Here is a 25,194-nt window from a genome sequence, read left to right as displayed (position 1 = left end):
AGCCCAACTGTGTTAGCACAGTTTCAAACCTCAGGTTGCCTCACATCTGCCACCATCCATTGGCCAAAGCAAGTCACACTGTCAAACCCAAAGTCATGGGGCTAGCACCTACACCTCAGCCACCACCGTGTGGGAAAGTGTACTTCTCTCTTGGAGGTGGCATGAGAGGGAGCAGATAACCTGTTAAACCCTCTAATTAATTGCCACAGTCCTCAATTTGTTTCTTTAGGTTTGCTAATCTTACCTTCTCATCTTTGAGGTCTTGTTTTAAAATGGACCAAGGTTCCTACTGTTATACAGCTTAAAGCAATTGTGAGACATTTCCTTCTGTTCCTTGAGTGGTTTTCTACATCAGGTTCTTTTGTCATATGAGCAGCATTTTGCTTGCCTCCCCCACGCCAACACCCCCCCCCACCCCCCCACCCCCCCCCCGCCCCATCCCGGAATGTGATTGAAGTTGCCACGCTGTTTTAATACATAAACTTGGGAACTGAGGGGCAGGAGGTTGGCCATATTCAATCACCAGATGGAACCTGAGAAGCTGACAAAGTCAGTCTCCTCCAAGAACCTGGGAAACTGCAGAGGTTTAGGACAGAAGTCTGGGTCTTCACCTTGTCCAAATTCACAGGCAGATGATGCTGTGATCTGTATTAGAATTGGAAGGAGCTTCTTACAAGTTTCCACAGGGAGAAACTTCTGCTAAACTTTTGCTTATTACAGTCTCTTCCCTTTCGTCTCCACCCTTCCCAGGGTGCTGAGGAATGATTTAGCAGATGGGATGGGCATCTGCGCTCAGTCCTCTAGCTCCCTCCTCTTGGAGCCATCCTGCCCAGTGTTCTGGCCTGCTGCCTGCACCTAGGGGAAAGGACTGCGCTTCTCCAGTACTGCCTGTGACCAGTTGACAACCATGTCTAATGCTGGGATGAAGAGGCAGCAAGACCAACAATGCTCAAATTTCTCAAATCTGCTCTAAAAATGATACAAGTGACATCTGATCTCCAATTCTCGGATCCTGTAGCTACCTTTTGATTTATTCTGAATTTGGGGAATGAAAAATATAATCAACCTCTCTCGCACAACTAAATTCCACAGGAGAGAAATTAGTCTGCTATTAAATGGGGCTAGGAAGCCAGAAAACAGGGAGTGACACAGCTTTGGATGTGGCCCAGGTATAAATTTTGGCTATGAACTTGGCCACAAGATCAACCACCCTGGGCTCCACTTCCTCGTCTCAAATAAACCATCAGTCAAGACTCGGTTGTAATGGAAAGCTCCTTTGGTTAAACTGAAAGGAATTTATAAAAGGAGGCAGTTTGCCTGTCCCGTTTGCTCCCCAATCTCAGAGAAGGCTGGAGAAAAGGCCTAGTGCTTTCCTGTCAGGACGAGGCACACACCCAACCTCAAGCCTGCCCCAGGCACCCAGAGTGGCCTCCATTGCTGGCGTGGGAGGTGTCCCACTGCCTCCAGTACCTGCTCCCGCCTTCTCCAGCGGTGGTTCTGAGCCTGCGGGCGGCGAGCTCTGATTGGTGGAGCAGAAGCCACGCCACACTGCATGCTGGGAAAGAACATGGCTTCCACCTTAGATGCGGAAGCGTGAATGTCAAAAGCGTATTTCTTCAGAGAAGTTATCAGAGATGGCGGGGGGCAGGGGGCGGGCAAAGAGAAGGACGAGTATGCCACACACTCCCTCTCCAGAGACGCTGGGAGGATGAAAGACGATGGCTCCGGACTTTAGAGAGCAACATTTTTATTATTCCAAGGTTCCGCCCACTGCTGTTCCCTCCTTGGCTCCCTAGATCCCCTGATTGTGCCCTCCTCCCCTACCAAGGCACTCTCCAGGCGAGGCGACAAAGGTGGCAGTGAAGGAGGTGGAGGAGGAACACCTTAACTGGAAGAGCAGTGTGGACATGAGAAGGGGGAGTGGAGTGAGAGTGCGTGAGAGGCGGGATCCAAGGAGCCAGCGCCTTTTTCAGCACCCACCCTGGGGGCTGAGTAGAGAGAGGCTGACACGCCCGGGCACGGCACCAACAAGGCCCTTCTCTCCTTTGGGAGAGGGCTTCATGGGTGAGGGGAAGGCAGGAGGCCTGGGGTTCCCATGAAGAGGGGGAGAGAAGCCACTGGGTTTCACCGATCCATGCTGTCATCAGTTGGGGTGGAGAAACAGGTCTGTAGCAACTTTTCACAGAACTCCAGCTCCTCCTGCATTGGGGTGGGAAATTGGAAGCCCTGAGTGTAGAGGCCAGACCCTGCCTCCACCAGCTCTGCACCCAGAAACAGCTCTTCTTCCCTCCCACCCCTGATGGAAAAATGAAGGTTTCCACAGGTGTATACATATGTCAAAACTTCTCAAATTGTACACTTTCAATATAGTGAGTTAAATGTCAATAAAGCTGTTGAAATTTTTTTGGAAACAAAAAGCAGGCATGTTGCCCAGTTCACATGAGGCTTCCCTCACCAGGTTGGTCCTTATGGTCGGGTACCAAGGTCTGGCACACCAGAGATTCAGAGAATAGATGCATGGATGCATCAAGCGAAGCCGGCTGAAACTTCAGGACAGACCAGGGCAGGGGATCCCCTGCTGACTCCCAGGCACATATCTCCACGGGTTCATGTGACAAAGTCAGAGGACAAGCCCCTAGGGGGTGGGTACTGTGCCTCTCCCAGTCACCCCTGCTCCTCACACCTAGTACCCAGGACCCCTCTGGAAATGCCTGACAGTGTTCACAGAAGCATGATCTCAGCAGAAGGTACGTCCCAAGAGGGTGGTACATTTTCTGTGTCCAGCTTTGCTGAAGCAACAGCATCTGGGTGGTATCATAAGGGCTGAATAAATTACTAAGGACAGTTAACTAAATAACTTAGTCATTTAAGTAACTAAATAACTACTGAATATGTTATTTGTTGCTCTTGTCACTTACTAGTTACTTACCTATTTAATTAAATATCTGAGTGGTTATTTATCACATTACTATCTATATAATTAAATATCTGAGTTATGTTATCACTTGTTACTTATCTATTTAACCATCTGGTGAGTTATTATTTGTAATTTATTATTTATCCTTTATCTAATCAAAAAGCTAATGAGTTGTAATTTATCACATATTTCTTACTTATCTATTTAATTCAATATTTTAACTGGTTGGTATTTATCATTTACTTATTATTTATCAATCTAATAAATACTTAAGTATTTGAATGATATGATATAAATAATGATATTAATTTGGATACTAATTAGATGAATTTGTTAACTTTAAGAGACCCTGAGCTGCTGTTTCTCCTTGCCGTCCCCCTGATGCTAACAGAGCATGAAGCATGTGGGAGGGGGCAATAAATGTGTGCTGAATGCTGCCTAGAGAAACACATGAATTGGAAATAAGGTGTAAACAAAAGCATGGGCAAATCGGGCTTCTCTGGTGGCTCAGTGGTTAAGAATCAGCCTGCCAGTGCAGAAGACATGGGTTTGATCCCTGATCCGGGCTGATCCCATGTGCCGTAGTGCAATTAATCCTGTGAGCCACAAGTACTGAGCCGGCGCTCTAGAGCATGTGCTCTGTAACAAGAAAAACCACTGCAGTGAGAAGTTTGCGCCCCACAAAGAGAGAGTGGCCCCTGCTCGCCACAACTAGAGAAGAGCCTGCCCAGCAAGGACCCAGCACAGCCAAAAATAAATAATTTTTTTTTTTTTTTAAAAGCATGGGCGAATAGACCACAGGGGCCTAGAAGGCAGGTACCAGGCTGCCACCCCCCCGCCACCAGTAGTACCTGATACTCTTCGTGCTGCTGTAGCAGCTGGCACCGGTGCCGCAGAAGCTCCTCCAGGCCCAGCTCGGGCTCACGGCACTCCCGCACGCCCTGGGGGAAGTCTGTCACCAAGCTGCGGGGACAGGACAGCCATCCTTGGGACCTCCCTCTGCCCAGCTGCCCTCCACCCCACCCCATCCCCCACCAAGCCTGGGCAAGCCGCCACCCCCCACTGGGCCTCAGTTTCCCCGTCTGCAACGTGGACTTCTGCCCCCACCCTACCCAAGGGACTTGGATGAGACTTGTACGGAACAGGGCGCTTAGCAAAGTGCCTGGCCTGGAGCCCACTCCACACATGAGCATTGCTGCCTGCTCACTCGGCTGCTCCATTCTGCCGTCTTACGGCTCTAACCTGCCTGTGCTTTATATGCAGGATGGGGAGAGTGAGTGGGAGGAAGACTGTCTCCCTCCTCCCCAGGCTGCTGTGTCAGCCCCCACAGTGAGGAGACGGAGACTCCGGGAGGACCAGCACCCTGGTTTCTGCTCCTCTCTGACCCTAAACCCTTCATCCCCTACCAGGCCGGTCCCCTGGGGCCCCAGCGCACCTGCACAGGGCTCCAAGCACGTGCTCGTGGAAGGGGCTGTGTTCTGTCCGCACGAGGGCCACCAGCTGCTGGACCATGCCCATGGCACACAGGGTCCCTGGGGAAGAGCCACGGGGTCAGAGGAGTAGCCATCCTCCCTTACACTCCCCCGGGAACCACCCTAGCTCACCGCCCGGGCCGCCCCACCTTTGTGTTCAGGGTGGCCCACCAGCAGGTTCTGCAGCAGGAACGCCGACTTGACCTTGAGCTTCTGCACCTGCTGCTGCATGGCCCGCATCAACACGGAGAAGCCGTCCAGGCGGAGGAACTGCAGCAGCCCAGCCTCCTGCTCCCGGACCAGGCCTGGGGAGGGGGGAGGCAGGGCCTTGAGGTCCCAGTCACCATCATCACCACCAGTACCATCATCGTTACCACTACCATCAGCACTAGAAACACCAGTCATCACCACCACCACCATCACGACCACCACCATCATCATCATAAACACCACAGCCGTCACCCGTAAGACCACCCCCCTCATCACCATCAACTACAAATATCATCATTACCACTACCATCACCACCACCGCCATAAACACCACAATCATCACCTCCTGGACCACCATTCTCACCACCATCACCATCATCACCACCGTGGATTTCTAGGGGTCCATGCTTCGTAAGCATCACCTTTAACTATTTTTAGCTGAGACATAATTCCACAGCCTGTACGATTTACCTTTTTAAAGTATACAATTCAGTGGCTTTCAGTATATTCACAAGGTTGGCTGACCATAACTATCTAACAACAGAATGATTTTATCACTCCCAAAAGAAGCCCTGTACTGGTTAGTGGCCTCTCCGGCAACTGGCAACCACTGATCTGCTTTCCATGGATTTGCCCATCCCGCACATTTCACAAGAATGGAATCATACACTCTGTGGCCTTCTGTGCCTGGCCTCTTTCACTCAGCATAATGTCCTCCAGGCTCATCCAGGTTACAGCATGAATCAGTAACTTCTTTCCTTGTAATGGCTGAATAGTACCCACTGTATGAATATCCATTTTGTTCCTGCATCCTCTGATGAGCACATTATCTCTTTTTAACTCTCCACACTACCCTAGGAGGTGACTCCCATTTTACTGATGAGGAAACTAAGAGCAGAGAGCCAGACTACATCGTGAGGGTGCCAGGAATCCTGCACGGCCTCCACCCACGATGAGAACCAGCCTGCAGGGTGCACTTCCAGTTAGGTGCCCGCCCTTGGGCAGGGTCTAGGCCAGGACAGAGGGAGTTTCCAGAAACCCGTGGCCACTAAATACCTGACAAGTGCCCCTGAGGACCTGAGTTGTTAATCTCAGTTGAGTTTCATTCATTTCAACTTAAGTTAAGCAGTGAAGTGGTGGTATGATATTTTCCCGTGAAGCACAACTTTGTCCCTTCACTAGAACTTCGCTCCATGCTGACCGCTGAAAATGCAGCCTGAGTTGAGATGCTTATGTGTAGGATACACACCAGGTTTCAAAGACGTAATGTGGGGGAAAAAAAAAGATCTAAAGTAGCTTATTAACATGCCACATAACGATGGGCTGAAACGATAATAGTTTGGCTAAGTGGGGTTAAATAAACTGTTACTCAGTTTAAAAAAAAAAAAAAAAGACCGGCAGACGGGGAGGTAGACCTGATGACCTTCCGCGTCTGCTCAGTGGGCACAGCCTATTGGCTCTGCCGTCAGGCCGTATCCAGGAGCAACGGCACCCCTCCACTCGGGGGCCTCTCTGCTGGGCCCGCTCCCTGTGTCCCGGGGCTGCACTGTGCGCTGGAGGAGGTTGAGCGGCACCCCGGGCCTGAGCCCAGAGGGTGCCGGAGCCTGGAGCCGCATCTGCCCGGGCACTCCCCTCCCCCTCACCACACCCACTCCTCCGCCATCTGACCCCCTCTTGGTCTGCTGCCAGAGGGTCAACCGCTGTGAGCCTCCGTGCACCGGGCAGCAGGCGCAGTCAGGAAACCGACCACCAAAGTGGCTGGTAGCCCCAGGGCTGGCCGGTCCCAGGCACTTTCCAGATGGTAGCTGCTGCACGACGGCGTACCCCGCAACCACGCCCACCACCCCAAAAAAACACAGATGCCACTGAATTGTACACCTCAAAATAGTTATGCGAATTCTACATCAATTTTCTAAAAGATAAAAGGCCTCAGCCATAAGACAGAAAAATGAAATCTTGTCACTTGCAACAGCATGGATGGACTTGGAGGTTTTAGGCTTGGGAAAGTCAGACACAGAAAGACAAATACAGTGTGCTATCACTTATGTGTGGCATCTAAGAAGTAAAACCACTACTGCATGTAACCAAAAAGGAGACTCACAAATGTAGTGGCTACCAGTGAGGTAGCGGGGAGGACAGGGCAGCGGTGGGTTTTAAGAGGTACCAAAAAAAATGAATAAGAGGCATTACTTTCTGAGCGCCTGCGGGGTGTCCGAGACTGCGTACGTTCTCTGCAGAAGTGGACTGCCACGTTGTCAGGACACTCCCGCAGCCCCCCCGCCCGAGGACCCTTCCGCCTGAGGAACCCCACCCCACCGGAGGACCCCAGTGACGGGGTTGATCAGCCCGGACGTCCACAGCGCCGCGGCCGACAGCCCTGAGGGGCCTCAGAGCGCTGGGGCTGGGCCTCGCCCCTCGTCCCAAGGGTCCGCTCGCTGAGCAGACTGGCCCCACCCTCCACCCCCGCGGCCCGGACACTCACAGGAGATGGCGAAGAGGGCCTTGACGCGCACCGCGTCGCAGGGGTCCCGGTCCAGCAGGCGCAGCAGCTTGCGCAGGGCGCCGAGGCCCAGCACCTGCTCCTGGATGGCCGCCACGTTCTGGCTGCACGTGCCGATGAGCTGCGCCGCCCGCCACCGCAGCCCTGCCGGCCCCGCTTCCAAGTAGCGGCCCACCAGCAGGTGCATGCCCGACAGCTGGCAGAAGTCTGGGGGGAGAGGGCAGCAGGCAGGCCAGCTGTGACGGGCTGAGCTGGGTCCTATCCCCAGATTTACACGGAAGCCCCAACCCCCAGGGGATTCCCAGGGGACGCTAGTGGCAAAGAAGCCACTTGTCAGTGCAGACACACAGGTTCAATCCCTGGGTGGGGAAGATCCCCTGGAGTAGGGCATGGCAACCCACTCCAGTATTCTTGCCTGGAGAATCCCCATGGACAGAGGAGCCTGATGGGCTACAGTCCATGGGGTCACAAAGAGTCTGCAACGACTGAAGCGACTCAGGATACATGCATGCAAGGTGAAATAATGTCACAGGATGGGGCCCTAATCCAACTGGAATGGCGCCCTTATAAAAAGAGGAGACTAGGACACAGACAGGCACAGAGGGATGACCATGTAGGACACAGCGAGGAACTCCCTACATACAAGCCAAGGAGAGGGGCCTCAGAAGAAACTGACCCTTAGACTTCCAGCCTTCAGACTGTGAGAGAACAGATTTCTGGTGTTGAAGCCCCTCAGTCCATGCTGCTTTGTTAGGGCAGCCAGAATGGAAGGAAAACTGGCTGAAGCTGAGGGGAGCCTGCCTCCAAGGGCTGGCCCTCCCCAGGCACCCAACTGGGGGTCTGTCCAAGGCCAGCGTGTCTCAACAAGGTCAGGGGCCCAGGGTCCAGCCCACCAAATGCCAGTTCTGAAACCCAGTCTGTGACAATCTGAACATCCCCTGGGGAAACAGACCATACCACACCAGAGGTCTGCAGTCTACAGCCCAACACCTGTTTTCTGAACTGGTCAGCCTGGCTGTATTTCAGAAAGTGAAAGAGAGTTACCATGTGACTGCTCCAACATATGTATCCACAAGCCTCAAGAGCAGAAACTGGAACAGATGTTTGCTTGTACCCAGTGTCCACAGCAGAATTATTTACAATAACCGAAGGGGGAAATGACCAAATGTCCATCAATGGATGAACAGAACATGGCCTAGCTATACACTAGAATATTAGCTGCAAAAAGGAATAAATTTCTGATACAGCTATGACCTGGAAGAACCTTGAAAATATCACACTTGCAGAAGGAAGCCCATACAAAAAGATCACAAATTCTACTATCCCTCATACATAAAATGTCCAGAACAGACAAATCACATCCTCAACAACTACGCCATGCCACACCACTCCAAGTGGAAGTGGCGACTCATCCTTCTAGCGGCTTCTCAGCCTTTGAGATGAAACCCACAACGCCATCCTTGGCCTGGGAGCCGCTGTATGCCCAGTGCAGGTCACTGCCCGGCCCTCGCCTCTCACTCACTCCGCTCTGCTCTGCCCACCTCACTGCTATTCCCACCCTGGCCAGGCAGGTTCCCACCTCAGGGCCTTTGCATGGGTCGATCCCTCTGCCTGGGATGCTTTTTTCCAGAGCTGATCCCATGACTTACGGCCTCCCTTCAGGTCCCTGATCACGTGTTACCCCTCAGGGAGGCCTTCCCTGACCACCCCACCTAGGACCACCTCATGTCTCTTACTCTGGGGAATGCCACAGGGCTCCCGGCGGACCAGGGTGAGATGGTCAGTCCCATCAGGGAGGCAGTGGACGGGGCCTGGTGCCATCGTTGCCCCTGATGGCAGGCAGACCAAGCAGGGAGGCACAGGGCAGTCTCAACTGGGGCCTGAGTCAGAGCTAGACTGGAGGGGGGAGGCTGGGAGGCTGGGGAGGAGGTGGGTTGCATGGTGACTGAGGCAAAGGACAAAGGGCTGGGCTGCACCAGGACCTGGAGGGGAGAAGGAAGAGGCGGCAAGAGACAGAGGCAGACGGAGGCAGAAGGGCAGGACCCTGGCGGTGGGGGCAGGCCGGGGCGGGCCTGGCTGTACCTGCTGCATTGTCCATGTTCTCACACAGGTCCGCCAGCAGCTCCAGGGCTCCCTCACGCTCCTGCTGGTCAGCGGCCAGTTCAACCTCACCAGCCGAGGATGGCGTGGGCTGGGACAGCACCCGGAGGCAGTTCTTCATCTGCTCCACCTCCTCCCGCTGCCCCCGGAAGGCGGCCGACATGGCCTCCTGCAGCCACTGGCGCCTCTGCAGGGTGAGGCGGGGCGGGAGAGAGAAGCAAACCTTATCAATAATCGACTCAGGAGTAACTGCTGCTGCTAAGTTGCTTCAGTCGTGTCTGACTCTGTGTGACCCCATAGACGGCAGCCCACCAGGCTCCCCCATCCCTAGGATTCTCCAGGCAGGAGTAACAGTCATTACTAATAACAGCCGGGGCGTCCCTGGTGGTCCACTGGTTAAGAGTTGGCGCTTCCACTGCAAGGGAAACAGGTTTGATCCCTGGTCAGGGAAGTTCCCCATGCCAAGAGGCACGGGCAAAGGAAAAAATAATAGTAACAGCCAAAATTAAGGGCGGGGTGTCCTTCAACCAACAGACACCTCCCAGGCACCTTTCCCACTAACACTCTTTTCTGGACACTGCATCTATGGAGAGACTAGCTGTGGGGCGTGATGGGAAAAGAAGGGTCAGCGACACCTAGGTTCTTGTCCTGAACAACTAGGAGGAGACGGGGCAGATGGCAAGAGAAGCAGGTGTGGAGTGAGACAAGTAGAAACTGGTGCTCATTTTTGAACTTGTTAAGTTTGAGGGATCCATGACACACAAGGCAAAATATTGAGAAGGACGCCTGAAGCTCAGGAAGGAGGGCAAGCCTGGACCTGGATTTCTCAGCCTTGACCCTACTGACACCCTGAGCTGGGCCATTCTGCAGTGGGGGTCATCTGTGCACTGGAGCACGCTGAGCCGCATCCCTGACCTCCACCCTCGAGATGCCAATAGCACTGCCCCCACCCCCACAACCTGCCAGTTTGCAACAACCAAGAATGTCTCCGCCCATTGCCAAATGTGGTTAAAACCGTCCCTCCAGGAGAGAACCACTGGCCTAGATATAAACTTGAGTGTCGACAGAGTAAAACCTCAACCCAACATGAGATCACACAGGAAGTGAGTGTAGAAGAGAGAGTGCTGCTGTGCTCCATGGTCAAGGGACTGGAAAATGAGGATGAACCAACAGAGGCGATGGGGAAGAAGAGCCAGTGAGTGGGATGAAAACCAGAAAACCACGCTGGTCCATGTTCCAGAAGCCAAATGAAGAAAGAGCTCAAGGGGACGGGGTCGTCATTGAATGCTGCCAGTAGGTCACATAAGATAAGCACTGAGAACTGGCCACTGGGTTTTTTTTTCCTTTTGGCCCGACTCTGTATTAAGTGTTCATGTGAAGGATCTGAAGTCACAGTCCTGGATAAATTTGGGCAAGATGTTGATCTTTTCCGTGCCTGTTGGCCCACATCGTGGTCCTAGAGGTTCAACGTCTTCATGGATGTTACTGTATTAGCATGTTTCATACACTGCAATTGTCACCACCAAGTAAACATTTGCTATAGCAAATACTGTTCTCGACTTCCAGAGCAACCTTCCATGGTTAAGTATTAATATTACTGCTATTCCCACTTCACAGATGAGAAAATGGAAGCACAGAAAAGGGTGAATTGCCCAAGGTCACACAGTCAGCCATCCACAACGCCTAAGTCAAACCTAAGTGGTCTGTCCACAGAACTCTTATGAGAGTCTGTTCTTAATGAGAATATCCTGCTGCCTTCAGGAGCACAGCCTGTGTACCAGGTGCGATGTTGAGACCCACTTCAACAGGACTCTCAGAACTACCCTGTGAAGGGCCACTCTCCTTATCATCAACTTCAACTTGCAACTGAGAATTGATGCTCAGAAAGATGCACTGATACCCCCAAGGTCACACAGCTGTAACATACTGAAGCCATGTCTGTCTCGCTATGGCGGTGCCCTTGGCGTTTTCTTTTTTTACCATGAGGTTATTCTGCCTTCCCGCACAGTGCAGGATCCTGGGATCTGACTTTCAGTCTACAGTAACCCTATGGAGCACCAATACAGCCTCCTATGCCTTCACACCGGCACGACCGCCCTTCCCCGGATCTCTCTGTTCCCACACCCCTCACCCCACCTTCTCGGACCCCCGCCCTTTACCTCCTCACTCATGGGTTCTGGAGGGGGGTCTGGCTCTTCAGAGCCCGCCGTGATGGCCATCTGCAGCAGGCCTTGGAGGTTTCGCGGGGGCGGGGGATGGCCCGAGCCGCCCTCGGAGGAGCCGCTGCCCCCTGACGAGCAATCCTGGGAGGCTGAGGGCAGAGCCAGGGGAAGGCGACTGCCCCCGGAGCCCTGGTTCGCCATGGACAGTTTGCGAAGAAAGGAAGAATGTGTTGGGGTAGCGGGTGGTCACCGCTGAAGTAGCTCTGGCGTCCCGACGGGTCGACTCCTGGGGGTCTGCTGAGAAGGTGGCGCTTTAGGGGAGCTCGGCGGCCCCGCATGACTCCAAACCACGCTGCCCACACCTCCTTTAACCATGGCCCCCTTTTCTTCCTTCATACCAACAGGCCCCTTCCCCAAAGTCAGCAGTCCCTCCCTCCTCCCTAGCAACAGGCCCCACCCACTATCCCTAGCAACCCCCTCCTCCATCTCCACCGCGGTCGTTCCCATCTCTTAGCAACCCCACTGCCCAGCCTTCAGAGCAAGAAGCCCTCCCTTTGGTCATCTTAGAGACAGGTCCCCTCCCTCCTATCCACAGAGGGGAGCCAGAGCGGGGTGGACCTCACCTCCCCGAGCCTCTTGTCGCCGCCGCTACCGAAGATAGACTCGCCCGCACCTGACTCTACTGGGCGCCGCCATATTGACCGGAAACACGCACGGTCTGGCCCGGAAGTTCCTGGCGCAGCCACACCAATTGGGGCCGTGAGGCGGCTTCCCCGGGCTCTTAAGTTCTTCCCACCTGGCGGGACACCTGGCTCTGTCCGGCCCCTCGCTCCGGCCACGCCCGGCGCGAGCACACCCCGGCCAAAGCCCCGCCCCGGCCCGGGTCCCGCCCCCGATAAGCCCCACCTCCTCATCCTCACGACAAGCTCCACCCCTGCCCGTAGGCCCCGCCCTCCGACCGGCTCCGCCCCGGCTAGGCCCCACCCACGCCCACTGCCCCGGTTCTGCGCTCCGTCCCGCCCCGCCGCTTCAGGCTCCGCCCCTGTTCCAGGGCTTTCGGCCACTCCCAGCTAAGCCCCGCCCCGCTCTGGCCAGCGCGGGGGGGCCCCCCCCACCCCGTTATAGCTAACAGCTGGAGTCCTGCAGCCTTGGGGGTCTTTGAACTCTGCCTGGGCCTCACTGTGTTGTCAGCAATAATATCTGAGCCGGGCGGCGTCTGGCCTATCCCAGACCGCTCTTGGCCTCTATTTACCCTTTCCTCGTAGGGGGCTCCCCATTCTCCCCACTGCACTTCCTGTGCAGACCACTCTTAGCGTTCCCCCAGCGTCTCCCTCGTGGGATCTTCTCTGGGTCCTGCGAGGTGCGCCAGAGGTGATTCTTGAAGCGGGGAAGTAAAATGCCCGCGCAAGGTGGTTCAGGCAGCTCGAGGCCTCCTTGCACCACATTTAGGGTTGAGGTCTGGGACTGTGGACTAGGCTTAAAGAAATCCTAATTCTAGTCTTCCGTACAAGGCCCTCCCACTCTAGAAGGTTATACTCAACTTTGGTGGGGCCCCCAGTCAAAGGTATAGTGAGCGCACTGCTGGGTGTGGGATGTGCTGGAGATCTTTTGGACAGAGATAGGAAGACCAAACGTGTGTGTGTGTGTGTGTGTGTGTGTGCGTGTGTGTGGCACCGAGGAAGACGATTGTCAGACATGGATCTGGGCCCCTGGGTACTCCATTTCCTATCTCTGCTGTTAACTGAGAAACTTGGTGGCCTACTTACAGTTCAGAAGCCCAACGAGGGTCTCACTGAGTTCAAGTAGTTAAAATCAAGGTTGTGTTCCTTCCGGAGGCTCCAGGGAAGAATCTGTTTCTCAGCCTTTTCCAGCTTCTAGAGGCTGCCCACATTCCTTGGTTTGTGGCTGCATCATTTTGGCTTTTTTTTTTTTTTTTTTTTTTTGGCTGCCCTGGGTCTTAGCTGTGGTTGCAGCATCTGGGATCTATTTCCTTAACCTCAAATTGAACCCAGCCTCCTGGACCACCAGAGAATTCCCCATTTTGGCTTCGGTTTCCTTCCTTATCCCGTCTCCTCCTCTGACTGATCTTCCTGCTTCCCCCTCATAAGAATGCTTGTGATTACATTTAGGGCACAAATGTAATAACCAGGAAAATTTGCGCATCTAAGATTTGCAGCTCCGTCACATCTGCAAAGACCCTTCTGCTGAGTAAGGTGACATATTCACAGGTTCACAGAATTACAACGTGGACATCTTTGGGCATTCCCTGATGCTGCTACTGCTGCTAAGTTGCTTCAGTCGTGTCCGACTGTGCGATCCCATACCCAGCAGCCCACCAGGCTCCCCCGTCCCTGGGGTTCTCCAGGCAAGAACACTGGAGTGGGTTGCCATTTCCTTCTCCAGTTAGTGACAGTGAAAGTGAAGTCGTTCAGTCGTGTCCCACTTGTAGCAACCCCATGGACTACAGCCTACCAGGTTCCTCCGTCCACAGGATTTTCTAGGCAAGAGTACTGGAGTGGGTTGCCATTGGCTTCTCCGATTCCCTGATGACTCAGTGGTAAAGAATCTGCCTGCAATGCAGGAGATGCAGGTTTGATCCATAGGTTGGGAAGATTCCCCACCTTGGAGGAGGAAATGATCACCCATTCCAGTATTTTTGCCTGGAAAATCCCATAGAGGAGCCTGATGGGCTACAGTCTGTGGTGTCGCAAAGAATCAGACATGACTAAGTGACTGAGCACACACATGCAGCCTACTGTACTTATGTACATGTATGTAAAAGTCCATCTAAATATAATAAAATTTACATACATTATGATACATAATGCTGTATATATACCTGTGGTGTGTAATTGTACATGTCATTACACACATGAACATATGTGTAATACAATGGTAGCCTAGATGAAAACTCCCCAGGTACCCTATAAAAGCCATAGCCTTTACAATGACCAGTAAGAAGGATGATCATATAATTTTTCATCCACAAGACACTTTAGAGTGAAAACAGACCCTATTAGTAATTACAGAATAAAAGACAAACCAGGACATATGGTCACCCTGGTTTTTTTGGTTTTGTCTTGTTTTTTATGTTACATCATACAGCTTACAGGATCTTAGTTCCCTGACCAGGATCCAACCCATGCCCCAGCAGTGAAAATGCTGAATCTAGCCACTGGACCACCAGGAAATCCCCTGGTCACCCTGTTTCTAAGGCCCTGTTGGGTCTCCTTCCTCACCTTATTTCCTCCCACTGCACTCTCCACCCTCCAGCCACGCTTCAGCCTTCCCATTACACACCAGGCACACTTCTGCCCCAGGGCCTTTGCACAGCTGCTTCCTCTGCCTGGAAGGCTCCTGGTGCTTAATCCACATGGCCTCATTTTCCTTCAATGTCCCTTCACTGAGGAGGCCTCTCTTGGCACTGTAACTGAAAATCACATAGAAAAATCACTCAAGAAGCACCTCCTGGACTTCCCTGGTGGTCCAGTGGTTGAGCAACCACGTGCTAAAGCAAGGGACATGGGTTTGATCCGTGGTCCGGGAGATTCCACTTGCTATGGGGCATCTAAGCCCGTGTACCACAACTGCTGGGCCTGTGTTCTAGAGCCCAAGAGCCACAATTGTTGAGGCCCGTGTGCCTAGAGCTGGTGCTCTGAAACAAGAGAAACCACTGCAAGAGAAGCCAGCGTACAATAACTAGAGTAGCCCCCTCTCACTACAGCTAGAGAAAGCTGTGCACAACAATGAAGAGCCGGTGCGGACAAGAAATAAATAAAAATTTAAAGACCCCCCCTCCTTCCTTGTTTCCTCTTTGTCACTGATCATGACTCTGTAACATACCATATATTTTCCGTTTGTTTGCTTGCTTTAATTTTTGGCCTCACAGCTGGTGGGGTATTAGTTCCCCAACCAGGGATGGAAGCCGTACCCTCTGCAGTGGAAGCACGGAGTCCTAACCACTGGACCGCCAGGGAATTCCCCGCATATATATTGATTGTTTATCTTGCTTATTTCCGGCCTCACCCACCGCAATGAGCGGTCCGTGGGACAAGGATCTTGGTTGACCTGGTTCACTGTTGTAGCCTCACCACTTTGAACAGTGTCTGGCTCAGATTCGGCACTGAGTATAGCATCATGGAATGAAAGTGGTTGACTAGGGGACTTAAGGCTCATGGGTACACTCTACAGAAGACTTGGGGATGAAACGGGGACCTTACATCCTTGGGTATCTGACATAGCGGAATCCCAGGTCACATGGAAATCCAGCTGTGCACAGGTTCTTGATGACCTAGAGTGGGGATACATGATTATAGTACACGGATGACCTAGACTGGGGACATATAGTTATAGTGGAGCCCACATGAAGAACTAGGGAATCTGGTGGTGGACACAGAGAATAGATAGTGGCCAGAAAATTCACAAGGACCTCAAGGGGTTCTGGAAATTTCTCTGTAGGAGGATTGTGGAGTATTCTCAATGGAGGTATGGATCCAAGATATTTAAAAACATGCACCCTGATCTGTGGGTGGATATGGGGCCCCAATGCTAGTGGGAGAGGAGGCTGGGATGGGCAGATTGTGGGTCAAGGGGAACAGAGACAGGCGTTGGATCAGCAACTCCCCAAATTCTTTCCCTCTCCCGCTACTCTCCTTTTTTCCTCTGTCCCTCCAATCTGTCCTATCTCCCCCCAGCATCTAGACCTCCACCTGTGTTTACCCCCCATATTTTGGGGTTCCCAGCCCTATGCTTATTTGTCGCTTGCTCTCTCCATCTGTCTGTCTTCCCTCTGTCCACCTGTCTCTCTGCTCTTCCTCCTCCCTTGTCGGTCTCCCTCTCTCTCCCACTTCTCTCCTCTTTCTGACCCTCCATCGTTCCTGTCATCTTCCCCCAGTGCCCCACCTCTGTATCTTGCCCCCTCTGCCCCCGTCCGTCTATTTCTGTCCATTTCTCTCCCCGTCTCTCAACCACTGTCTCTCTCCTCCATTACGCTCAGTCTCTCCCTGTCTCTGGCTCTGTTTTCGGTTCATCTCTTTGCCCGGCCGTCCCTCTGCATCTGTGTGTCTCTACCACCACCACCCCTCCCCCCATCCCCTGTCTCTCCACCTCTCTTTCCCTTCCCCTATCTCTCTCCATTTCTCTCTGTGATTTTCTCCATCCCTCTGTCTCTCCCAGGCACCTTCTCCCCTCTCCTCCGTCTCCCTGTGTCTCTGCTGCCCCTGGCTCTGTCCTGTCTCTGGCCGCCTGCGCGGCCCCCCGTCTCCCTGTCCGGCCCCAGCCCCGGTTCTGCCGGTCCCCGTCTCCCGTGCCGTCTGTCTCCTTTCCCCACTCGTGTCCGGCTCCGTCTCCCTTTGTGTCGCCCCGACTCTGCCCCTCCTGTGCGTCCCGCTCGTCCGCCTCCACGGTCCCTCCTGCATCCTTCCGTCGCTCCCAGCATCCTCCCACCGCGTCTCCGCGGCTCCGGCGCCCAGGCCCGCCCCCTGCCCCAGTTCCCCCTCCCCCTCCGAAAGGGTTAACTTTGGGGAAGGGCCCGGAGTCCCCGGATGGTGATGTCAGCGTGCCGGAGAGAAAGGACGAGGTGGCGGGGGGAGGCGGAGAGGAGGAGGAGGCGGAGGAGAGAGGGCGCGTGGGGGGGCGGGGGGGACCTCGGCCTGCAGCATCCGCCGGCCCGCACCTCGGACCCCCCCCAGCGGGGGGAGGCGCAGGAAGGGGGGGGGCGGCCAGAAACGGGCTGGGGAGGGGGGGCCGCGCAGCCCCCCCGGGCCATGCTGACTCCCGGGGCCTGACCCCCCCGGGCCAGCCCCCCCTCCCCCAACTCCGCGGCCCGCCGACCGGGGGGGCCCAGCCCAGCCCCCTGGGGACCCCCGGAGAGGTGGGGGGCAGCCGGGGGGGCCGGGACGGAGCGGTCGCCGGCCCCCACCGGAGGGACGGGGCGACTGGCCGCAGGGGGGGCGGCCGGGGGGCCGGTCGGGCCGGGACCAAGGGCATCATGTCGTCCGGGGGCAAGGATGGGGGCGGGGGCTCCCCCGCCTACCACCTCCCACACCCACACCCACACCCACCCCAGCACGCCCAATATGTGGGCCCCTATCGGCTGGAGAAGACGCTGGGCAAAGGACAGACAGGTGAGCCAGGGGAGGGGGCACCGGGGTGGGGGTGAGGGGGGATGAGGGCAGAGGGCGGGACTCCCGGGCCCCCCCGAGCCCCTCTCAGAGAAGGGACTCGGGTTCCAGACTGCCGGATCCCCAGGCTGAGGGGGTGAGGGGTCGGACTCTGGGGTCCCGACTTCTGGGGGAGGTGCGGGGCCCAAAGGCTCCCCTGCTTTGGGGGCAGAGGTTGGAGGGTCCGGCCCCAACATGGGCAAGGAACTCGGCCTGCAGCCAGGATCCCGGCCGCCGGGAGCCCAGGTCCTTGGTGCAGTACAGCCGCAGGCTGGGGTGAGGTGCCGGCATGGGGGTGCGCCTCCCGAAGCGGCATCTCTCCGCACTGTCCTCTGGCCGCGGAGGGCCTCTGTTGGGGTGACAGGGGCACTGAGGCTGGGGCGATGGGGTCTCCAGCATCCTGCCCTTTCTCCAGCATGCTGGCTCAGAGTGGGGACGGGGAGGTGGAAAGGTGGATGCAGGAGGCAAATCCCTCAGGGGTGGGCGGTCATCTTCTGTTGTTGCTTAACCTCTGTAACCTCTTTCCTGCCAGGTGGGCGCTGGGTAGGGGTAAGACAGGAGCTGAATATCTGAGTCCTGGGCCAGAGCTTCGGGATCAGGGGCCAGGCCTGGGGGAGGGTCAGACTCCACATCCCAGGGCAAAAAGTGTGAAGGTGTTGCTGATCTCAATTCCTGAGTTGTGGGGGAGGAAGGGGCCATAAGGCTGGACTTAAGGGTCTGAGGGAGGAGGGGCTGGGGGCTCGGACTCCTGGGTCTGAGAGTGGAGGGGGCTGGGGGCCTGCATTCCTGGGTTTGGGGCTTAACCTTGGGGAGTGGGCATACCCTTGGGATGTGCATGCTCCCAGCTGCAGCTGCTGTTTTTAAAAAATCAAAGAAAGGACTTGAGAGGTCCAGGTTTGAGAGGAGGTGGAGGAGGATGGTCTGGGAAGGGGGCAATCACAAGATTATATTCCTTGGGAGACATGGTGTCTCCAGAAGATAATAAAGGGCAGAGAACTCAAGTGATGGGCAGAGAGAGGTTTGTCTGAAGGAGGTAGACTGGAGGACACAAAACTGGAGGCTCAGCGAGGCAAGATGGTGTGGAGAGGTGAACTGGAAGGGGCACACGGGAAGGATGGAGAGTCCAGTGTGGCTGTGGAGGGAGGGGGAGGCAGGTAGGTGGAGGGACAGCCAGAAGGGACAGAATTGGACAACAGGGAGTGGAAAGAGAGTTGTGTGTGGCGGGAATGGCTGCTGTCAGCCCCCAGGAGTTCAGGTCAGGGTGATTCGGGCCAGGAGGGGAAAAAGGAGGAAGCAGGGTGGTGGGGGGTGTGGCGTGGTGGTGCTTAGGAGCCAGAGGTGGGGAGACTGCCCTGGGAGCACTCCCCACATTTTCTGTCCCATTCCCCCAGGTCTGGTTAAACTCGGGGTCCACTGCATCACGGGCCAGAAGGTGGCCATCAAGATCGTGAACAGGGAGAAGCTGTCTGAGTCGGTACTGATGAAGGTGTGTCTGTGTGCTGGGGGAGAGGGGGCCCTTTGGGGCTGGGGACAGGGAGGGAGGCAAGGCTGACTGCCTGCCGTTCCTTTTCCCCCAGGTGGAGCGGGAGATAGCCATCCTGAAGCTCATCGAGCACCCGCACGTCCTCAAACTCCACGACGTCTACGAGAACAAGAAATATTTGTAGGTATTTATAGACACCCAGCCCTCCATGCATCCTCCCCAAGTTCCCAGGGTGGGACGTTTCCAGAATCAAGGCCTGGAGGAGCCAGGGGAAACTTAAGCTCTCTTGGCCGGGCCACTGAAGGTCCAGTCCCGTCTCTACTGCACAAGGACAACCCCCACACACACACACTCATAATCCTCTGTGTTCCCATGCTGACCTGGCCTGACGCTCTGGGCCGATTGTATCCTGGCAGCAGGGCAGCTAAGCCTGAGCCGTCCCCGTGCCCGATGGGGGACAAGGCTGACCCTCCCCCTTCCTCCCCAGCCCCTGTCCCTCGCTCTGCTACGCTGTGGGGAACACTCTGTACCACATAATCTGGGTGCCCTCAGCCAGATCTGACTTGCTAAGGGCAGATCCCCCTGCCCTTCCCATGTGCTAGGGCAATGGAACCTAACTGAGCCCCAGGCTCAGTGAATCCTGCCTCTTCCCAAACCCTTTCTCTGCAGCATTAGAGGCTTCCTTCCTCCCGCAGCATAACTCTAGGTGCTATAACTGGACACCCCAACAATGGGTCTGCTCAGGAGTTCTGAGTCTGTATCTGGAAGTCGATTACCCCCGTTAGGTTGGGGGTGGGGTCCAGCTGTCCCGGCTCCAGACAACAGGCCTTTGTCTGGACTCTGGTGACCCAAGGGACAGCTGGACTGGGCAGCAGGAGAGGGGACACCCCCCCCCTGCGCGACCTCGCAGTCCCCAGTTTGAACTGACTCCAGCACCCATCAGAGGCTGGATTTCCCCAGGAAGGAAGCTGCCCCGGCCCCAGGCGCTCATGGGATTTGTAGTCCTCAGGCTTTCCCCAGGTGTGGTGGCAGGGAGGGGCCATTGTTGCCCATTGGTGGAGCTATCACTCTCACTCCACCATCCTTGTGGGGAGGGAGGGCCCGTGGGACTTCTGTCTCACAGAGGAACCTCAGCCTTCCACTGAGCTCATAGAAATTGAGCTTTTGTTTTCCTGGGGCTGATGGGAATTAGAGGTTTAGCCTCCCAGAGCCTGATGGGATTTGGAGTCTTTAAAATCCAGGTGGCTGATGGGAATTAGGAGTCTCCATGTCCCAGAGCCTTATGGGAGTTGGGAGTTTTTAACCTCTCAGGACCTGAAGGGAGTTGCAGTCTTTTACTTCACGAAAGTTGACTTAAATTGGTACACAAGCCAATCTGTTTTTGCCAACAATTAATGAGAATTCTAGTTTCTTCATCTCAGAGACTTATGGGAATAAGAGGCTTGCCTTCCCAGAGGCTAATGGGAATAGGTGGGGGTGGCATGATCTTTATTGACTAAAGTCCTGTGAGAATCGAGGGGATCTCTTTCTTCCAAGTGCTAATGAAGTTGCCTTATCTCTGGAAACAACTGGAATTCAAAGTATTAATACTCTTGAAGTTGACATGGGAATCTGTGGTGCCAGGGGGCTGATGAGAATTCAATTTTGACTTCCCAGAGGCTGATGAGACTGTCTCTTTCTCTCAAGGACTGATGGGAATTGAAGTCTTTACTTCCCAGGGGCTGATGGGAGTTGTAGTCTTTACCTCACAGATGTTGACCGTTTGGATTAGTACACATTCCGAGTGTGATTGCCCAAGAATAGATTAGAATTCCATTACCTGCATCCCAGACACTAATGAGAATGAGAACTTTGGCTTCCCAGAGGCTGATGGAAATACGGGGCTTTATTTCCTAGGGGCCTGTGAGAATTGGGATCTCTGACCTCCAGGTGCTAATGGAGTTGCCTCATCTCCTGAGGAAAACTAGTCAGAGTGTTGACCTCTGGAGTTGGCATGCTGGCCAGGGCTAATGGAATTGAGTTTCTGCTTCCCAGAGGCTAACGGAAATTGGAGCCTCCTCCTCCCGGGGACTCGTGGGAATTGGGGTCCTCTGCCTCCAGGGCCAATGGCATTGAGGGCTTGTACTTTTGGAAGAAGGAGGTCAGGCTCTTTGGTCCTCCACATGCCCCTTGCAGCCCTCTGCCCCCTCCGTGTCCCCCAGGTACCTGGTTCTGGAGCACGTGTCTGGAGGTGAGCTGTTCGACTACCTGGTAAAAAAGGGGAGACTGACCCCCAAGGAGGCCCGGAAGTTCTTCCGCCAGATTGTGTCAGCGCTGGACTTCTGCCACAGCTACTCCATCTGGTGAGGGGCAGCTTGGGGGCGCAGCTGGGACAAGCATTACCCAACAGGCAGGCCTTGAAGCCAGAGTGCTACAGCCCGCTTTTCCAAAATTGAGATATAAGTCACACGTCATAGGGAATTCCCTGGCAGTCCACTGGTTAGGACTCCATGCTTCCACTGCAGGGGGCACAGGTTCAATCCCTGGTAGGGGAACTAAGACCATGCAAGCTGCGCTGTGTGGCAAAAAACCAAAAGAAACAAACAAAAGAGCGTCCTACAGCATAAAATCCATCCTTCAGAGCATACAATTCGGTAGTTTTGTGCATATTTGCAATGATATGCATCACTACTATGTAATTTTAGAACATTTCATCACCCCAAAAATCATTACCCTGTACCCTTTAAGCAGTCACCTCCCCCCACCCCCAGCCTTGGGTAACCACTAATCTACTTTCTGTCTCTGTGGATTTACCTATTCTGGACATTTCCTATCAATGTGGTCTTCTGTGGCTGGCTTCTTTCACTTAGCAAAATGTTTTCAAAGTTCATCCATGTTGTAGTATGTATCAGTATCCCATTCCTTTTCATGACTGAGTAATATTCCATTGTATGGCTCTGCTATATTTTGTTTATCCATTTACCAGTTGGTGAACATTTTGGTTGTTTCTTCTTTCTGGCTATAATGAATAATGTGGACCTATGAATATTTACATACAAGTTTTGGTCTGTGACCTATGTTTTCAATTCTCTTGAGTATATACCTAGGATCAGAATTGTTGGGTAGGGCTTCCAAGGTGGCTCAATGGTATAGAATCAACCTGCTAAGCAGGAGATGCAGGTTCGATCCCTGGGTTGGGAAGATCCCTTGAGAAGGAAATGGCAACCCACTCCAGTATTCTTGCCTGGAAAATCCCATGGACAGAGGAGCCTGTCAGGATACAATCCATGGGGTCATAAAAGAGTCGGATACAGCTTAGCGACTAAACAACAACAGAATTGTTGGGTCATATGGGAACTCTATATTTAGCCTTTTAAAGAAGTGCCAAAAAATAAAGAAAGAAAGAAGTGCCAGCCCATTTTCCAAAGCAGCTGTGTCATTCAGCATCCCCACTGGCAGTCTCTGAGGGTTCCAATCTCTTGCCAACACTTGTTATTATCTGACTTTTTGATTCTACACGTCCTAGTGGGTGTGAAGTGGTATCTCATTGTGGTTTTGATGTGCATTTCCCTGATGGCTAATGATGTTGAGCATCCTTTCATGTGCTTATTGGCCATGTGTATATCTTCCTTGGAGAAATGTCTGTTCAGATCCTTTGCCCATTTTTAATTGAGTTATTTATCTTTCTATTATTGAGCTGTAAGAGTTCTTTATTCCAGGAATGAGGGATGACTCTAGGAATAACTCCCAAGAGTTGCTTATTCTAAGAAAAAAAATCTTTTTATCAAACGCATATTTTTTTCAAGTAATTTCTCCCAGTTTGTGACATGCTTTTGCATTTTTATAACAATATGTTATGAAAAGCAAAGGTTTCACATTTTAATGAAGCCATTTTGTTGGTTTTTTTTTTTTTTTTTCGTTTTACAATTCTTGTTTTTTCTCTCCTATTTAAGTAATATTTGCCCAAGGACCTCCCTGATAGTCCAGTGGTTAAAACTCCATGTTTCCACTGCAGGGCACATGGGGTAGAGCCCTCCTTGGGAAACGAAGATCCCACATGCCGTGGGGTGTGGCCAAAAAAAAGAAAAAAGAAATATTTGCCTAGCTCAAAGTCATAAGGTTTCCCCTGATATATTCTTCTAGAAGTTGTGTAGTTTTAGCTCTGGCATTTAGGCTTGAGGTCCATTTCAAATTAATTTTTGTATATGGTGGAGGGTAAAAGCTGAGGGTCATTTTTTTTTTTTTTTTGCATAAGGACGTCCATATGAAAAGATCTTCCTTTCCTCATTCAGTTGCTTTCAGCTCTCAAAACAAGATATTCAATATGCAGCATTTTAATGATTAATTAAGGTGCAAAATAGAAGCCTCCAGTTCATCTTTCAGCCTCATTTGTTTGTACACCTCCCTCTCTGGGATATGGGATTGGAGATGGGGTGAGGATCAGGCTGAAGGGGCTGAGACCTAGGACCAAAGCTTGGTGATGAAAAGGCAGCCCATTTAAACTGTCAACACCTCCCTGTTGACAAGTGTCAGGACCCTGACATTAAAGACACTGGCCTCCAGGGGGCGAGAGTCAACAGATTTCTCAAGTCTGACCCAGTTAAGGACCTCTTCCAACAGAAACTATAAAACCTTCTGCCCCACCTCCCCCGGGACATCATTAACCCTTACATACTAAGGAGTTTGTCCCAGGGTGGGGGGTGAGGGGTGGGGTGGCGAAGGAGGAACCAATGATGGGCTTTAGTTGACAGTATTTTTTTAAATTTATTCTTCAGTATTGAAATATTTGATTTTTGTTTTGTTTTTGGCTGGGCCATGTGGCGTCTTAGTTCCCTGATCGGGGAATCCAACCCCTGTTCCCTGCAGTAGAAGCTGGGAGTCCTAACCACTGGACCACCAGGGAATTTTCTGAAATATTTGAATTTTTCAAAAAAATTTTTTTATTTCTTTTTGGCTGTGCAGGGGCTCCTCTCTAGTTGTGGTGCGAGAGCTTCTTGTTGCGGTGGCTCTTGCTGAGGGGCAGAGGCTCTCGGGAGCGCGGGCTTCAGTAGCTGCCCCTCTTGGGCTCTAGAGCGCAGACTCAACAGTTGTAGCCCAGGGGCTTTGTTGCTCCGCGGCATGTGAGATCTTCCTGGATCGGAGATCAGACTCCAGTCTCCTGCATTGGCAGGCGGATTCTTTACCACTGAGCCACCAGGGAAGCCCTGAAATACTTGAATATTTTCACAGCCAGCTCAGTACCAGCCCTGCCTACCTCAAAAAAAGATTACTTCGCACATACTCAAATATCTGTGGATAAAATGATACACCATCTGGGGGTCTCCTGCGAAATCATCCAGTGGGGAAAGGAGAGCGTATGTAGGGGTGGAGATAAGATATACCTCGAGCTGATAACGGGTGAAGCTAGTGGGTGGGTACATGGGGTTTCCTACATTCTTGTCTCTGCTTTGGGGCGTGTTTGCAAATGTCCCTAACTAGAAGTTGCCAGACACGTTCCCCCTCTGAGAGATAGTGAACAGGGGGTGGGGTTGGGGGGTGGTCCTCAGACTCCGGGTAGAGGACGGAGGCCTGAGCCCCACCATCCTGTCTCAGCCACAGAGACCTGAAGCCTGAGAACCTGCTTCTGGACGAGAAAAACAACATCCGCATCGCAGACTTCGGCATGGCATCCCTGCAAGTGGGGGACAGCCTTCTGGAGACCAGCTGTGGGTGAGTGGGGGGCCGCCACCTGCGCCCCAGGGAGCAGGTAGAAGCCCGCCAGAGGCTCACACCCCCTCTGTCCCTCAGGTCCCCCCACTATGCGTGCCCGGAGGTGATTAAGGTGAGCAAGGGGCGGGCAGAGGGGGAGAGGAGCAGGCGGGGGTGGGGGGCCCGGGAGAGGTGAGCTTCAAGGCCGCCCTTCTCCACCCAGGGCGAGAAGTACGATGGCCGCCGGGCTGACATGTGGAGCTGCGGAGTCATCCTCTTCGCCCTGCTCGTGGTAAGGCCGTCCTTGCCTCTCCCCGCCCCGTTTCTAGAACAGTCCTCCGCCTGCTGGAAGCACAGAACATCTACTTCCACCTTCAACTCAGGGGTTATCTCCCAGATATTTAACTGGTACCAGGAAAGTGTGTGGGGGGCTATTTACCAACAGAGCAAAATCCTGGGGGCACCCCTCTCTGTGCCCAGAGCTAACTATCCATCCAGTCACAGAACCGTGAGAAAGTCTGG

The 25,194-nt window shown here is 53.5% G+C and overlaps 2 protein-coding genes across 2 annotated transcripts in view; one reads left to right on the top strand and one right to left on the bottom strand.

The window, feature by feature from the left end:
• Positions 1–1,730: 1,730 nt before the first annotated feature.
• HSPBP1 (HSPA (Hsp70) binding protein 1) lies at positions 1,731–11,699 on the bottom strand. The gene is given in 8 exon segments (XM_061140277.1): positions 1,731–2,199; positions 3,769–3,880; positions 4,353–4,449; positions 4,539–4,694; positions 7,082–7,306; positions 9,182–9,386; positions 11,359–11,594; positions 11,597–11,699. Coding segments are annotated over 8 exon segments (1,209 nt in total). The 3' UTR covers positions 1,731–2,124.
• Positions 11,700–17,320: 5,621 nt separating this feature from the next.
• BRSK1 (BR serine/threonine kinase 1) overlaps positions 17,321–25,194 on the top strand; it is a 22,965-nt gene continuing 15,091 nt past the window's right edge. Inside the window, exons 1-7 of the mRNA XM_061140274.1 lie at positions 17,321–17,486; positions 18,914–19,008; positions 19,100–19,185; positions 21,207–21,347; positions 24,577–24,693; positions 24,772–24,805; positions 24,896–24,964. Of these exons, the coding sequence (XP_060996257.1) occupies positions 17,351–17,486; positions 18,914–19,008; positions 19,100–19,185; positions 21,207–21,347; positions 24,577–24,693; positions 24,772–24,805; positions 24,896–24,964 (678 nt within the window). The 5' untranslated portion in view covers positions 17,321–17,350. The remainder of the gene's footprint in view (positions 17,487–18,913; positions 19,009–19,099; positions 19,186–21,206; positions 21,348–24,576; positions 24,694–24,771; positions 24,806–24,895; positions 24,965–25,194) is intronic.

The sequence above is a fragment of the Dama dama genome, chromosome 4 (genome assembly GCF_033118175.1).
Source record: "Dama dama isolate Ldn47 chromosome 4, ASM3311817v1, whole genome shotgun sequence".
NCBI classification, from domain to species: Eukaryota; Metazoa; Chordata; class Mammalia; order Artiodactyla; family Cervidae; genus Dama; species Dama dama.
This window is presented reverse-complemented; position numbering and strand designations above follow the sequence as displayed.